General features: G+C 35.4%; 1 protein-coding gene across 1 annotated transcript in view; it reads left to right on the forward strand.

Moving 5' to 3' along the window:
- The first annotated feature begins 2,712 nt into the window (after positions 1 to 2,712).
- ALOX5 (arachidonate 5-lipoxygenase) overlaps positions 2,713 to 18,277 on the forward strand; it is a 22,157-nt gene continuing 6,592 nt past the window's right edge. The window contains exons 1-10 of the mRNA XM_072425214.1: positions 2,713 to 2,909; positions 9,540 to 9,738; positions 11,534 to 11,615; positions 11,881 to 12,003; positions 12,986 to 13,092; positions 13,955 to 14,127; positions 14,236 to 14,382; positions 14,741 to 14,944; positions 17,071 to 17,157; positions 18,059 to 18,237. Of these exons, the coding sequence (XP_072281315.1) occupies positions 2,760 to 2,909; positions 9,540 to 9,738; positions 11,534 to 11,615; positions 11,881 to 12,003; positions 12,986 to 13,092; positions 13,955 to 14,127; positions 14,236 to 14,382; positions 14,741 to 14,944; positions 17,071 to 17,157; positions 18,059 to 18,237 (1,451 nt within the window). The 5' untranslated portion in view covers positions 2,713 to 2,759. The remainder of the gene's footprint in view (positions 2,910 to 9,539; positions 9,739 to 11,533; positions 11,616 to 11,880; positions 12,004 to 12,985; positions 13,093 to 13,954; positions 14,128 to 14,235; positions 14,383 to 14,740; positions 14,945 to 17,070; positions 17,158 to 18,058; positions 18,238 to 18,277) is intronic.

An 18,277-nucleotide genomic window follows, 5' to 3' on the forward strand; every position in this document is an offset into this window, starting at 1 on the left:
AGGTGAAAACTCATTTGGGAAAACCCTATTCCATTGGGTAGAAGTTGTAACCCACCATAAATAATAATTAGCCAATAGTAATCCATAATTTGTACAGTCCTAATATTAGAAAAATAATGTTTATTATAGGGTGCTTTCATGCATTAAGTAAGAGTGGGCTTCTATGTCCTCCCCTGATGAGCTATATATGTTATTTTAATAGTAATATTTGTTTCATACATTTGCATCATTTTATGTAACGATTCAGGAAAACACAATGGGGTTATCAGATAAGATACTCAGTGTTTTTGCATTTAAAATGTAAATAGGACTATTACCATAAGCCTTGGATAGGGGTAGCAAGATCAGACCACATGACTTCAATAGCATGCACATATTTCACATATTTAACATACAGATAGAAAAAAAAAGTCTTACCGGGTTGAATAGGGAAATCTAAAGTCCAAACATACTTAAGAATAAACCTTGTTTTTTTTTTTATCCCTACAAATTCCATAATTTTCTGTGATAAATTAAAGGGAAATGACACCATCATAGGGGGTGTAGGGATGTTATACGTGTTATCTGTGGTTTTCTGCATCTTGATCATAGAACTTTGCAAAAAGGTTTTAAAACCACAGTTTAATCCATAACTGTCAGGTCTAAAAGGGTGTACAGCATGAAGTAAATATACATTTCTCATTCTTTGCATACCACCTCTATGTAGTATGATACCTCTTTATTAAATTGACTTCTGATGGTAAAGTATTTATAGAGTGAGCCAAAGGGAGCCCATTGAATATAGAAACTGGGTTCTGCATCCAGTGTGGCTTTAGCCTTCCATTGGTGCACATAGTAATGTAATAATGTAGCAGGATAGTGCACATATAAAGTGGAAAAAAGATGAAAAACAAGGACACCAATGCATGAGATATTCTACAGTCCATGGCCTCCATAACTTTTAAAACACACATTTTGCTAACAATCAAAAGTAATCAAAATCAAAAGTTGTGGGCAGATTTATACAAGCTTTACATGTTATTAAGGTTTAACATTTGATAACCCACTCCCTTATTCTTTTTTCATTACTTAACGAGCCATTCGTAACCAAAGTTCCATGGAACCCTATGGTTCCTTCAGAGCTTGAAAAGGGTTCCCTAAGCTTTGGCTGACTGGCCTTCCATGTTATGGTAACCCCATAATTTCATAGTCAATGCCACTTGGCAGAGTTGGTAGCGTGACTACAAAGTTCTTTTTAGCTATCTTTAAAGGGGTAGAACTTTTATTACTGACCACCTTTGTAGGGTGTTTTTTTTCCATTGCCCTTCTATAGTTTTAGAAGGGATTCCTTAAAATAATATTACAAATAGTGTTTCTATTAATACAAAATTAAAGACCAGCCAGGACCCCAAATCACCCAAGGTCACTATGAAATCCCTGAGAATCAGTTTGGTGTTGGTTCCATGTTAGCTCTGAATGTTAATCAATTTGTTTGGTTTCAGTGGGCTAAGTGTCCAGACCAAATCCCAGATGTGGTGTAACTTGCAGAAACAAGGCCATAACCACTGAGACCTGAATTTTGTTTAAGGGGTCCTCAAGGGTAAGGCAAGCAAGGGTAAAGTTGAGCAAGGTTTATCTAGTGGGTCACTGTCTCATCAGAAAGGACTAGGAAGTCTCAATTTCCATCCATCACTCATCTCAGTTACGCACTACATAGGCAAGGTGACAAGTTCATCTTGATTTCGGGACTTAAATGTGCAAGAATACTTACATTTATGGAACTTTGTGAGTCAATAGCATGTGGTTTTATTATGAAAGTATGTAACACTGCACTGCACTAGGCCTTGAATACTTTCCTTCATTTTTCTTTTGTTGCCTTAAAAGTGTTATACCTGCAGCTCTCATTTAAATTGAATTTGGTTACATTAATGCATACATTTCCTGTTATAAGGTGACTAATTCTACCTATGTCTCCCAGTTGTGCTCTTTTGTTGTAACCCTATTCCAATGGAGACTACAAGCAACCATTTCAAAAGATACTTTATGCAATGTGGCCATAGGGCAGGTTTAGATCTGATTTGGAACTGAGTGAGCCCCTTGGTCACTCACACTGCAATGCTGGTTCCAAAAAGAAAATAGTGTGCATGTTTGACAGGTGATGCCAGGAAGCTGCATTGGTACCACTTTCTACTCCCCCACTTCGTTCTTTATGGGGCTGCTGTCAGGAGAAGCTACATGTAGTATCTCCCCAGATTAGGCAGTCCTATGGCATGAGAAAGCTGTAAAAGCATTGCAACCTCATGGCCATTGTGAACATAGCCTCTTTGGAAACAATTGCAGTACAAAGATGCAAACAATGTCAAAAATAAAATTATAATAAATAAATAATTAATGTCACTTTAGTAAGGGCTTACATCTACTTAAAAGTGTAATTCAGAATATAGCAGATGCCCATTATGAACTTATTCTGATTCATGTCATTGTTCAGTCTTGTGATTACATTTAGACTATTTTTTTTAAATAAACAAAAGGCAAAAACAATTAAGTGTATATAGCACAATATATATTATTTACAGACATTGCACTCCATATACTTGTAATAACATGCAAGTGCATCTTTCCCAATACCTAAAGAGGAAATGGCAAAACATCAGGGTGGGAAGGAAGAACCTGTGAAAATGTAATTAGGGGAGGGCTCTGAAGTCATAGTTAACAGCAAGCCTTTCATATAAAACATTCCAGGGGCAAAGAGCTTCAGTTATCAGTGTGGCACTGGCAGGATGCCGTCCTACACTGTCACTGTAGCCACTGGTAGCCAGTGGTTCGCTGGCACAGATGATTACATTTATATCACTCTCATTGGATCCAAACACTGCAGTGAGAAGAACTTATTGGACAAACCTTTCTACAATGATTTTGAAAGAGGAGCGGTAAGATTATGAATTCATTTCATTTTTTATCTGTTGTGGAACTGTAAAACCAAAACAGGGGACATTGCATCAAATACAGTATAACCCATATAATTTAGCAGTTATTTTTTTTACATATAGTATAATAGTAGCTGATTTCTTTATTAGTTTTGTGATAGTTTGCTTTTTTCCTAATTTGAAGTATGTGTTTTTGTGTTTGGTAAAAAAAACACCTTATGTTCTCTGCCTAGAACATAAACCTGACAAATGACTAAAATAGTAGTAATAATAAAAGGCAATCTTATTAGATGGACGATTCATTCATGCATGGGAGACACACAATCACATCATCAAGAATATATTCATTCTAATATTTCTATCTATGAAATATGATTGAGTCATAGATTTATGATTTAGGGACTCCAAATATATATATATATATATATATATATATATATATATATATATATACACATTATATAGAAACAGTAATTTTAATAGTACCAACAAATTATGCAGCACTGTACATAAAATAGGGGTTGACAGATCTAGAGAGTGACAAAGGATGAGAGGACCCTGCCCAGAAGAGTTTGCAATGGTGGGGAAGTATCACACAATATATATATATATACTATTAATACTTCTTTCCCGGAAAGGTCAGCTGGTAAGGGTTTACTACCGCCATAGACATGAGGGTATAATCTTTTACAATCAAATTGGCCATATTGGATGGAGGACATGTCTATGGCCAATTCTATTCAGTATATTGTGTGGGTATATCTATCAAGTGTATTATTATGTATTACCAAATAGTAATTACTGCATTAAGGACCCTTTCAGACTTATTGCGGTGGTAAACTGCAATATTGCATTGCATGCTCGTCTAGGCTCCCAGCTGACCCTATAACTGTATAGGAGTGGTGGGGAACCACTTTGTGCACATGTTTGCCCATGGTTTGGTTTGCATTGCAGTAGGGTTGTGGTACAGGTCCTACAAGCAACATGTTGCTGCTGGTGAAGTGGTTGAGGAAAAAATCACACCATCACAGCAAATGCAAGGACAATACTTTGATCTGTGATGCAGTTTGTCGTTTACAGGCTCATAGCAGCGGTTTGCTATTTGCATCTAAGTGTGGCTAACCATGTGATTGCAAGTCTTGCAAAAGGGGCAAAAAAGTTAAGAACACTGAAGGGCACGTTGGGGTTTAGTGATGTTTTTGTAAATTTAACTCTTTTTCAGCTGTTTGCTATTTTAAAAATGGTGTACAGTTACTATATGCAAGTGAATAATGAAAAACAAATTAAGCCACTTTGGAGGTATTATGATACCCTTATTCTCCACTTTCAGAGGGCTGATCGCCAGGAACAAAACTTCCCCATTCATAAATTTGGTGTTGTTAAAGTGACAATAAAAAAATTCTTAAAGTAGATAACAAAAATGTGGTTTTCTTAGTCTGTCTAGATGATAAAGGAGCATTTAGATAAATGTCACATACAATCAATCATACCTTAGAGCATGTGACCTCGGTTTGCATTTCAGTTGCAAAACATCATACAAAGAATGTTGCAAATTCCTTAACATTTTTACATCTGCATGTTACATCTGGCAATCTCTCTTTAGATCTTTTTAGAAAAATTCCCTGTCAGGTCTGTCAAATTGAGTCAAATTTACTGCCGCTGCAAAGCCTAATGCCCTAGGCTGTGTAGCCTAAAGTTACAGGAAGCTCCTGACAACTCCGTTTAAAACACCCCTCTTTTTATTTGCCCTTAGGAACAAAATTGTAAGTTTAAAAGGTGAATATAATTTTTAACATGCTATTTCCTGTATGTATCCTTTTTTTTGGTCGGTGTTCTTCTACCACAATGTCTGGCTATACCTGTATTTCATGGCTTTCCTTTTATTCGCTATCATCCCCCTATACCAATAATAAAATATATATTAGAACAAATTGATATTACAGGATGATAAAAGCTTAGAAACCAATGGATAGGGTAAAAGTTGCCGTCACCGTAACTATTGGCAATCACTATGGAGTCCCAGTAAACATGGCCAGGGATAGCCCAAGGACTTCAGTGGTGACACTTGACAATCTTCACAAGATGGGATGCTAGCTTGTCAGTCTTTTCGGGGTGGCAGAATCCATTTTGCAAATTACAGAACCCTCCAGTCGCACCTAAAAATGAAACCCCATGATGCATACAAACAGTAAAAGGAGCAGAGACAACCTATTCAGTCCTCTCCTTTTTTATCTTGGGGTTGCTGTGGTGCAACATATCAACCCTGGCATGGCAGCTGTCTACTTCTTTCTATCTCCAACATAGAAAATAAGGTAATTATGTTCTAAATAATATCTACCTGCATTATAATTTTTTTTATATCTGCCTGGAGTTCGGCTTTAAGGATGGTCATACACATTTATAACTCTGGAAGGAATGTACTAGATTAGAACATTGTTTGCAAAGATGGGACAAGTTTCCACCCAACAGTTGTTGATATGATCTCTCCTGGCTCAGCATATATTATGGAAATTTTAGCTGTGGGCACTAGAATACTGTTAAAATATAATATGTAAGAAACCATGGGCCATGTTTATTTTATTTGTGTGCATCCCACTAGGAAGATTTCCTTTCACTTCCTGTTCGAAAGCCACAACAGGAAACCTCTTCAAATCAAAATGTTAAATTTCTCATTATTTTTTTTTATTATTATTGACTATTTTAATATTATGGACTATATATTGTCTGTCCTAGCCTGGCAGTCTTTGGGCATTTGCACAACTGTGGACATGTGTCATTTATATGCCAGCACTTGTAACATGCATAAACCGAATAGGCCAAGAAGATAGTTTACAGCATTACAATTTTTGTATTATCAATTGACTAAAAGTATAAATAACTTTATTTTTAACACACACAAGCTATATATATATATTCACGTTTATGGGGGGCAGCAATTATTGCAAAGAGAAGGCCATTGATAGCCCCATGTGTTAAGCCTGCACCACAAGTGTTTTCAATGCTCCCATTTGTCTCTTCCTATGAACTAAATATGGGGCTGACTTTTCAGTATCTGATTTTATTTAATAGTACTAGGAGGCCTCTCACTAAGGACTTTATAAAAGGGTATTGTCTTTTCCTGCGCCCCTATCCAACTCATACAAGGACTAGATGATAGTCTCACCCCTATGTAGCTTCAGTTATGAAGGAATGGGATAAAACATTTAGACGCTAGGTTTTTGTATACACTAGGCAAAATAAAAAAAACTTGAAGACTTCAAAAACTTAAATACAAAACCATTTATACTGCTGTGCCTACAACACCAATCATTTAGTAAAGACTAAATTAACAGAACATTATTATATTGACACAAGGAAATGTATTAAACTGTCTGATATGTCATCAAAGGCAATAACCTACTGTCCATGCACATGGGACTCTCTTGAACCCATTTACCAGCACAGCTGTATTGATTTACTAACTAATTTACATGTTCACTTATAAACAGATTTGCAGGTTTTATTTTTAGCGTATAATTAGCTCACTCATAATTGGATAATTGAAGGTAACACAGCTTTGTCTCATTTACTTAACTAAGTGAAAATTCAGCATGCTCAACAAATAAACTTTATATTTCTATAGTAAATCAAACCAACTGAGTTGATTTGGTACCCAAAACAGACACTGGCAAACATGCAGCTAATAATTCTACAACTACCAGGTCAGGACCAGGACATCCCTCCCATCCCATGGTACTAAATAAGAATAGAAGTAGTAACAAGCCCTTGCATATATAATCTGTGCAAAAGTATAGAAGGATTGGGCACTTCTAAAAATACCTTCCTACAACATCGATAATTACATGATCATAATGTTACATTGTTTAATAAAATTGATTTATTTTAAAACTTCTAAAATAAGGGAAATCATGTTCTTGCACTATTTTTCTCTCTTTTACTCAGTTCTTCTTCAGTAAAACCATGCCGTTATCTTTTAAAGTAATGTAAAGAACATATAATGCAATTTTAACAACATCATGTGCAACCTGCTAATTTAATTGTGTAATCTTTATCTTGATAAACAGTTCACTTCCTTTCTCAGGCAAATATAGATTTTGCTGTACAGTGAGTTATCTAAAAATGTTCAGTTGCCAAATTCAGCTAACTTTTCAACAAGCCACAAATGTATCTTCTAAACAAGAATCATTACAAATATGATATGATTTGTGTGCTTATCAGTTATTGTTAATTATGATTTGTTTTCTAGAATATTTTTTAGGTTTACTTGTTTGTCAAGACATTCTATGAGGCTTTGCTTGAAAATATCATTTGCATCAATTTAATAACATTTATTAATTGTATTCAAATGCTTTACTAGGATCTTCTTCAAAGAATAAAATATCTGTATCTTAGAATCATAACACCAGCTAGAGCTGAACTGTATAAACTTGTACAAGGAATGCTGGAACATTAATCTGGGAAGGGTACAGCCTATCAGATAAATTGATAAAATACACCCACAAGCATACTCTTACTTGCTCACATTTTCAGTATTAAAAAAGAGAACTGTACATTTTCCCAGCCAAGTGGTAAAGTTGAAGATCTTAGATAAATTTAAAAAAAGGTGATAATGTAGTGTAAAGTAAGCTTTCAGACAAGCAGAGATCATGTTTAGGCCTTGTTGTCAAATCACACCCTTGCTGACCTTCAGGGCCGATATCGAGTGAGAATCAGGCGTGTGTACAGAGCCCGTGATCCATCGTCTGAACGACTGTCCTGGCAGATCCACAGACGATGGACCTCGATCGATCGTAATACAAGGGAAGCGGGACAGCGCGCGGCATGGTGCCGCTCTGTCGTTCTCTCCCTCCCCTCTGCATAGAGCAGAACGGTGCTGTATGTACAGTACTCATTCATGCATTGTGCAGTCTTTTGTCATTGGAAATAATTGCAGGTGTGTATGCGGCTTAGGTCTGACTTCAAATTTGTCATCAAAGAACCCCATGTGGCTAAAAGTTTGTGGACAATTGATCATGACACATACTATAAGGCCCACAGTGTGTGAACAAAATACTAACAAAAAAATAATTACAGGTAGTCCCCAGGTTAAGGACACGGATGGCACTTCCCTGCTTGCTCCTGTGCAGGATGGAGGCTTGGAGGGGGGCGGTTTGCATGACTTGCAGAAAAAATGTTTTGCTTAACACAGCTGAGACTGAGCTCGTCTGCAAGCTCTTGTAACTCTTTAATGACTAAGACAAACGCTGCAGTTGTTTCTTTTTGCAAATCAAAGCTCAGCTTACTCCAGAAGGTAATGAATGTCTAGGCTGCATAAAGATTTTTTTTGCTTTGTTTGTGATTAGCTCACAGTGAGGATTTTTTACAATAACTCACACCACTCTGCCTACTAATATGTTGAGACAAACATCTGTCCTAATTGCATTTATTAAAATAATGTACCTGTTCCGTCTTACATACAAGTTCAACCTAAGAACAAAACTACAGTCCCTATCTTGTGTGTAACTCGGGGACTACCTGTATCAGAAGTTTCCAGTTAAGGAGGGAAATATTCATTGGTAGATGGAGAACTTCTGCCATAAACACCTAAATTGGAACATAGATTTGAAGCCCAGTGATCTTATCCAACATCAGTACCTTAACTTCTGGATGCTCTTTTGACTAAAGAGGCATAAACACTCACACACAAATTCCAAGGTTTTGTGGAAGGCCTTCATAAAAAAAGTGGAAGATGTTTTAACCACAAACAGGATTAAGCAGAGGCAATTGCTTAGTGACACCCATGACTTGAAACCTAGTAACTTTTGAAACCTTTTACCTAGTACACAATGTGTGTCTTGTTTTTTTGTTTTTACAGTTAGATTGTTTGTCAATCTACAGGAAAGTTTGTTTATTTATCTATTAAAAAGCATTAGAGTAGAGTAGAGAGCAAATTTAGTGATTCTTCAGTGAATATTGAAGATATACAGTATTTCTCCACAATGCCTGCAGCTCCAGAGGTGTATATAAATATTTATAAAGCCTTGCTACAGGTTTATTTTAAGCCTCAAGTAAGGTCACCATGTATTTACAACAGAATTCAGCACTGATGTGCATTTTTACGGACAAATTGATCAGGTTGAGACTAGAACACAGTACACTAAATTTTTTGTTGTTTTTAAAAAATCTTACCATTCATACTTTACGCTAAACATCCTCTTTACCATTCTCCGTTCCCTAAAATGCAAATACCAGAAGTATTTTATGTTCAAGCTAAGCAAAATAGGAATAAAGGAGAAGCACATTGTTGTTCACTTTTCATTAATACATTGCGCTACAAGGCAGATCTGCTGTTTTTAGGTTGGTTTCACTTCCTGATTGGTCTTCCTTTGTGTTTAACATTTTGTGTTACGTTCTTTCCATTTAGGGTTTAGTGGTGGATGTCAGACAACCAGATTTCTATTTTTCATTTTCTAGGAATTTTGTTTCTGATCGAAGGCATAAAGTTTTCTTTTTGCTTTGGTACATGCCCTCTATGATAGTACTCAAAGCAGGAGGAATGGTACAGGTCATCTTTATAAAGATAATAACTACTTTCACACTCCTCTTTTCCAGTAAGAAAATTCTCTATTAACCCATTACATGCTCTTACCTTAGGTGGATTCCTATGATGTCACTGTATCTGAAGATCTTGGAGAGATTCAGCTTGTTAAAATTGATAAGCATAAATACTGGTATAAAGATGACTGGTACTGCCGACACATCACTGTAAAGACTCCAGCAGGAGACTATCTGGAGTTCCCTTGCTACAGGTGGATCGGCAATGATAAAGAAGTTGTTCTTCGTGAAGGAACAGGTTGGTAACAGCTGGGATTTAGCATTGGGATTTTTCTAAAAACAAAATATGAAGGAGTAAGTCTAAACCCAATCAAGAAGGAATCTGTTCTTCAATAAGCAAGACAATGGGTCCAACTGCAAGCATCAGCTGATGGAACTTGGAGAAGTTGTACAGCAAGCCTTTGATCTGTGATGTTCATATAAGGTGTTCCTCAACAGTGCCCTGTTTCAGTTCTTTTGTTAGATTCACATGGTCATTTTAGGTCCTTGACACCCGAAACAATTGTATTGCTGGCAACAACCCACTAGTGAATGGACCCCTAACAGACCATTTACAGTCTAAGATGGTGTCACCAGTTTAGCAAGATCTGTCCCACAGCTGTTTTCCTATGTATATTTCTGCAACATACTTTGGCCAGTAAAGGAGCAACATCCATTACTGTCACCCTATGTGAATGTAGAACCATTACTGTTGCACGGTCAGCACAGGCACCATGGTTGGCTCAGTGGCTAGCACTCTGGCCTTTGCAGCACTAGGGCCAAGGTTGGAATCCTGGCCAGATCCCCCTGTGTCTGCATGGGTTTCCTCTGGGTACTCCAGTTTCCTTCCACATCTCAAAAAACATGCAGTAAGGTTAATCAGTTTGTCCTTACATGATGGTAATGACATATTACTATGGTAGGGACAATAGATTGTGAGCTCCTGTGAGGAACAGTTAGTAATATGAGTATGTAAAGCGCTACGTAATATGTCAGCGCTATATAAATACAGGTTCATAATAATAATAATGATCCTCATGGCTCAGTTACATGGCAGCTCTTTCCAGCATTTTACATGCTCAGTTTGAGTATTGTTTCTGTAGTGCAGCATTCTGATGTTCAGACACACTGCCACTTAGAACATGAAAGTGAACTTCCACTTTTGGATCAAAGACATCCAGGTCTTCAATAACATGATCCAAAATTGCAGAACATAAGGGACGATAGACGTTTTAGGGATATTCTCACTTCTTGCTCAAGCTGACACTAAAAGTTTTTATGAGTGATATTTAAATACAGTAGAGTACAGCAACGTTAATTTCAAGAATCTGAAGTTTTTCAAATGTCATTGTCTGGGCAACTGCTATAAAACAAGAGAAAATAACAAGAGACAAAAAACAAATGGGGTTTTTTATTAGTCCCTAAAATGTTAATGCACATAATAGTATTTTTCACAAGAAATAATATCTTTTGGCCGGTAAAAATTAGTTCTAGTCAGGTACTGTGGAAGAACTATGGCAGCAGGAACTAAAATGTTACAATAGGCAGGTGGAGCAATAAGGAAAAGCCTGTCAGTACAATATCCCTCATTACTATACTTCTTCATTATCAGTGATCCATTCATTAACATAATGTATGCTTACATTTTTATATGAAAAGAGTTGTGATATTTGCATGAATAGTATAATGGCGTTCGTCAGATTGTATGCAACTTTTTTGGATTTATTGAATCTATAGGAATTCATTTATCTTCAGCCATAAATAAATGTCATATAAGTAACATTTTTAGATATTTTAGTCTCTGGCTATCAGGAACATTATAACATTATAAGAGACTGCAGAGAGGCTATAGTTTTTAATTCAACATACCCTGGCTAGAAGACTTCCACCGACACAACCATTATATGTAGTGGCCTCTATGTACACATACAAGCTTTACTGATATTTGTTATATTTTATGAATATTGAAAACAGTTTTAAAAGACTGATTTACTAATACATAATCCTTTGAAGTCTACTGAAAACTGAAATGTATGCTTCTTTTTCCTCATCAGCAAAACTTGTCACAAATGATGTAACACAGATCCACAAACAGCACAGGAGGAAAGAACTAGAAGAAAGACAAAAACAATACAGGTATTTGCTAAATATTTACGTTTTCAATTCAAATAGACACCTAAGATTGAACACATAAGATTGACAAAGGTATACCTGTATGCACAGCTCTATATTGCGATGAAAAAAAATCTTTCTATCCAAAACTACGAAAACATTTTGCCTTTACATGTGCTTTACCAGGCCTGCAATCAAAATATACAGTTATTTGCATGGAAAATATAGCAAAACAATCAGTAATGATAATAGTAAATATTCTATAACTGATGACTTCTATTTTATACAGGTGGAAGGAATGGCATCCTGGTTTTCCACTAAGCATTGATGCAAATTCCTATAGTGAGCTGCCTCACGATATACAGTTTGACAGTGAAAAAGGTGTGGATTTCATCTTAAACTACACCAAAGCGTAAGTAAAAAACAATAACTGTAAAGCCAGTGACTGAAAAGACCTATATATTTTTTTATGTATATTTTGCGACTGTGTACAATTTAAAAAAATAGGTATTTGAAATTATTTTAATTTCTTGCCTAAAATGCAGAGTAATTCTGGGGTTTCTAATAAGAAAGTTAAGAAGTCACCTAATAACGATTTTAGCTGAAAATGATGGACCATTGGATAATGGAATAGAGATATGTCTTCCTCGTGAGTCAATCACCTGTGTTTGTTGTGAAAAGCATTGTAATCATTAATGACATGCATTTCCTAAATATGAACTACGGACTGAGTAATATTATTAATAATAATATTAATAATAATAATAATAATAATAATTAACAGTATTTAATTAGGGCAAACATATTACACAGCGCTGTACATTAAATAAGTTCAAATCAAATTAGTTCATGGGCAGTAGTCCATGTAAAGGTATACATTAGTTTTCTTTTTCTTTTTTTTTTTTTTTTTACCGTAATCCCATTTCTTACTTTAAATATTTATTTCCTTGTATCCATGTATTTGTTTTATCCATTGCTTTCTGCATTGTTAGAATTATAAGCAATATGAGTTTAAAATTGCTTAAAGAAACCAAAATTCAGCTATGTTTTACTAAAATGCAGTCTATTGCCTAGTGATAGAATAAACTAGATTACTTAGTTACATGAAAATATGATGTAACTAAGTAATCTAGTTTTTCTATCTAGGAAATAGATTTATTTTTTACTGGGCAGCATATCATAAATTTCCAGATGTGTTCATGTTCATAGGTGTAACCGTCTACCACATCTACCAACCCAGACTGTCACTTGGTAAAGTGATGAATAGCTAGCAGGCTATATGTGATTCTATTGAGTGTAATATATTAACAGTTTAGGGTCATCATCAACGTAGATAACTTGATACTACAGTAACAACATATGCACAAATTTTCAAAAAGTTTTTCATTTTTTAGGATGGAGAACTTGTTTGTGAATAGCTTCATGCACATGTTCCAGTCCTCATGGAGTGACTTTGCAGATTTTGAAAGGATCTTTGTTAGGATCAGCAATACAATATCAGGTACGTTTTAGTACATTTCCAAGGTTCTCCAATGTTCTATTATGTTGTGTTTAAAATTTGGTTTTCTACAGTAAAAATAGTTGAACATGGGGTCATGAACAGTTAATGGGAATAACTTGTAGCGTGAAGGCAAAACCCACAGTGTCATTTATCAAAGCTCACTGTCTGTATTCTGCACTTTTTGTGTTTAGAAATATAATGTTTAATGACCCATTTTATTTTGAGAAAAAGAAAACATTTCTACATTTAAAGCTATGCGCAAATGCAATATTATTGTTGACTGTGATCGTCTCAGGTGAAAGTCTAACTTGTGTATAGCAGTCTCCCAACAACGTTCATCTATGAGTCGTGATGGATCAATGAGTGACCGAACAGCGATGACTGCTTTAATATGGAGAGGATAAGAGAATGGAGCAGGGAGCTATTTACTCCCAATCCCCACTCTATAGAACAGAACAGAGCCCTGTTTACAGTGCTTATTTGATATTTTGTCCATGGAAACAATTGTCTCCAGTGACAGAGATCTAACATGTACACATGGCTTTAGACTTTAAGGTTGAATTTATACCTTTATGTGAATATTTTAACATGCATTAGTGTTATTCAATTTATTTTATTGGCCTACAATGAGGCAAATCATTCACCGGATTCTTTATTGTACTGCAATATGATGTTTATTTTGTGTATTTTTCTTTAAGATATATATATAGCCTTTGCAGCACTAGGTTTTTACTACTGTTAGAAATAAAGATCAGGGATACTTTGGGCCACACTTTTTATTATTTTGCAATGAAAGATGTATGTACAATAAATACCAATTTATATAATACAATATATATTTTTTACGCTTTTTGTTTTAAAGAATATGTCATGCAGCATTGGCAGGAAGACTTCATGTTTGGATACCAGTTTCTTAATGGCTGCAATCCAGTTATGATTAAAAAATGCACAAAAATACCAGACAAATTTCCAGTAACACAGGAAATGGTAGCGGAAAGTCTTGAGCGAAAACTTACACTTGAACAAGAGATTGAGGTATGTGTACGGTAAAAATAAATAAAATGAAACCACTTAACTTTAAATTTGTGCCTGAATCTTGGTGTTGAATCAAAATATTTAACATTTGCTATTTTCTATGTTCAGCTTGGTAATATCTTCCTAGTTGATTATGAACTTCTAGATGGCATCTCTGCTAACAAAACCGATCCATGCACCATTCAATATATTGCTGCACCCATCTGTTTGTTGTACAAAAACCTGGAGAACAAGATTGTACCAATTGCTATTCAGGTATATGTGTCTGTTGTAAAAGAGTTTTACGTTTGCAACCAAACATAATATTTCTGTTTTATAACTATATTATGAAAAACGATAAATGTCATTATTATTATTATTATTATTATTATTAATAATAATAATAATAATATTAATAATAAACTGTATATAAAAACTATATAAACTGTTGTGCTAGAATAGGCAAAAAAGAAAAAACTACTTCAACCCCCTTGTGGTGCCAATCATATGACTAAATACCTAGGCATTTGGTTATCTGATCTTTAAAGAGGATTTCCTAAACTAATGTTAGCATCTGCATTTTTCTGAAACTTCATTAACTCATTCAAACTCCAAGTGTGTTTTTATATTGCAGCTAAACCAAACACCTGGACCTGAAAATCCAATCTTTTTGCCATCAGACTCAAAGGATGACTGGTTATTAGCCAAGATTTGGGTCAGGTCATCAGATTTCCATGTCCATCAAACAGTGACCCATCTCTTGAGGTCTCATCTACTAACAGAAGTCTTTGCTATTGCCATGTATCGCCAGCTACCAGCTGTTCACCCTATTTTTAAGGTAACATATACCCCAGTTTAATAAAAATATGTGTGCCATTTCCTCAGAAATGGAAAGAAAGGTGATTAAAGAAGATATTGAGCATGGTTGAGGATAGCAGGAAGGCTGGTCCAACTAGGTCCTTCAGGGTGTACAAAAAAAAGTGGGCAGTGAGTGTAAAAAAACCTGTGCTACAGTCGCTTACAATTGAGTGATTTACCCATTTCTGCCGAACTCTTTATCTGAAACACAGCCAAGATCCTCCTAAATGGAAGGTCCAATGTAGAATACACAGCCAAAAGGCTAAATGTGTGAGAACACCTAAAAGTTGCAGTGTGGTGTATGTAGCTCTCCAATCATTGCGATAGTTTGGGCACAGATGGAGCATGTGTGCCTATTCATTACATTACTCCTTTTGGTGGAGCCAAAGCTAGATAAGAACGAGAACATCTCAGCAAAATATGCTCTTCCACTTCCATCCCCTATGTAATGTATCCAACAAAGGTTAGTAAATTCCCCCATGTTTTTTTTGGGTATTGGGTTTGTCATATTGGACCCAATCCTATGGTTTAGCATGATGCTCAGACAAAGATTAGGGCATCTTGGGGTATCCCTAAGACATAAAAAAAGCCTGATTTTCCTGTTGTAGGCATCCTATGTTGCTCACCAACTTGTTAGGTGCTGGCTCACCAATATGGTCTTTTGGGTAAAACGCAAGAGATGTAGTGGCAGAAGCAGCAGCAATTGGTTTTTGCACGTTGTCCAAAACAGCTGTCTGCCTACCTGGTCATTGGTCATTTTTCCTTATTAACTGATGTTTACCCCCTGCTTGTCTAATGTTCTTTTACAAAGTCAGGATCTGTATGTTTTCATGTTCTGGAAGACATTCAAAAGATAAAGGTTTATGCTGATAAAATATGAACACGCCATTAGCTTGAACAATAGCTGCAAACATACTTTCACTAAATAAATGCACGAAACACAGTACAATCATATTAGGATAGGATACAGTCAGCTGGCAGCAAGACAAATGCAAAATTATTTTATTCTGAGGAACCTGTGGTTATATAAATGGGTACTTTCTGTTTACTGCAAATTTGGTTTCCAGGCAACCTTGAATGTATTCATGTTCAGCAAGGTAAATTTACATAGGAGATCTCATTTTATTTTCTGTTGATAAATCTAGTGGTTTTCAATAAACTCTAGCTTTCAGATAGTATACTTTTAGAATATGGTACATTTTGTAAAAGATGCCTCCGAGAGAAAATAAAACTTTACAGTTTAATTGGATGTTTATTCTGGAATATAAACACTCACATTATGTTTCTTCAAAACATATATATTTGGGGACGTGGAAATTTTATTGGTCTTGTGTGTGAAAATGCTGGGTTTGCTGATTGATGTACCAGGCTCTTATATATATATATATATATATATATATATACATAAATTTAAGAAATTCCTGGGTTCTGGGCTCAGAGCCTCCCAACCCTGGATTTTAACCATTTTTACAGCCCTGGGCCTCCACCATTATCATGAATATTTTAGAGGTTACTTCTGTTGGATTCAAGGGGTATTTCTACTTCTTTTTTCAATTGTACTTATTTCCACAGTCCGAAAATGAAATAAATATTATCACAACCGGGAAAAAGATATCCATTCCTAGTTTCCAGGTGCAACACCGTATCATTTAAAATAAGTAGCCAAAAATAAACATTGAAAAGTAACTGGTAGAAAATGTTCTTTGTAGTTGTTTGATGAATGTTTAGAAACCGTTTACATACAGTTAGCAAGTGACAAAATAAATGAAGGTGTATATGAGATTAAACACGAAGCACATCTTAACAACATGCATATTTTAAACCAGAACTCACTTAAATACTCTAATCTGTCCTGATGAAAGTATTCTGGAATCTGGCTGAGGGAGAGGAAAATTCCGCACTTTGAGCCAATCTACCACTTTGCATAGTTTGAGAGACAAATTAGGAAACAATCTGTATTGCCTATCTGCAGTAGAAAAAAATGATATCTGACATATATATATATATATATACACACACACACACGCACACTTATATATATATATATATATATACAAAAAAAAAAACTCCATTGCTAATATATATTATTATTAATATACTTTTCAGCTGCTGGTACCTCATGTGAGATTTACTATAGCAATCAACACAAAGGCGCGGGAACAGCTTATTTGTGAATGTGGTCTGTTTGACAAGGTAAGTGCTTTTCATCTAATTTACTCAATATTTATACAGTTTATTTATAAATATATATACAGTATATACACACAGTCATAAAACAGACCTGTTATTGCAAGTAAAAAAAAATCCCTAAAGGCCCCTCACCTGTAAGATGCATTTATGTACATTTTTAGCCATGTTGATTGGGCACATATTAAAGAATCATTTTGCTTTCTGCATGTTTTAAAGATCATCTTCTCTAACCTCATGTATGATAATGCAAGTGCAAACTCCTTTACACAGCGTTTGCATATTTAACCTATTTGGAAGCAGCTTTATAAACATGTGAGTCACACCCATTGTCAACCTTCACGCCATACTTTTTTTTGCAAAAAATTATTATTGTAACTCCACCAGCTGTCTCTTCAGTGTATGCCCAAGAGTTCCACTATCAGCACCCTGGCTGCCAACTTCATCACTTTCAGATGGACCTATCCTGGTTTTAGGGATAAGGGACCAACATCACCACATGATTCTACTGTTTGCCAAAATGGCAGATAGCGGATAAACTTCTACTACCTACTGGCTAGGATGCCTATGCCTGGAAATAGCCCAAGTACACTTACCACCCCAATAAACATGTATTTTTGTTTTAGATCAAGGAAGAGTTTTTTTAGTCATTGTTGCCCTATAAATGAGATTTCTTTTTCAAAGAGATTATTAACAAAGCTAACTGAAATTTTAACTTTGTCCAAAACTGTAAAAGGTTGTCAGGAATTGAGGAATTAAAAGTTATTAAGATAATGTATATATATGACAAGAAACCCCTTAAAGTTTTACATTATAAAGGTGAGGATGAAGTGCTGTTTGTATGACTGCCATGGCTTCTTACAATGGCCCCATGCCTAGAATTACTTTGTATTTCCTTATATCACAGGCAAATGCTACAGGAGGTGGTGGACATGTTGAGCTGGTACTGCGAGCCATGAATTATTTCACTTATGAGTCTCTTTGTCTGCCAACTGCAATAAAGATGAGAGGAATGGAAAGCAAGGAAGACATCCCATATTATTTCTATAGAGATGATGGTATAAAGGTCTGGGATGCCACACTAAAGTAAGAAAACTCAAACTTCTTATCAAGGTTCTTTTTTTTT

Source organism: Pyxicephalus adspersus, chromosome 10 (genome assembly GCF_032062135.1).
Source record: "Pyxicephalus adspersus chromosome 10, UCB_Pads_2.0, whole genome shotgun sequence".
Classification (NCBI taxonomy): Eukaryota; Metazoa; Chordata; class Amphibia; order Anura; family Pyxicephalidae; genus Pyxicephalus; species Pyxicephalus adspersus.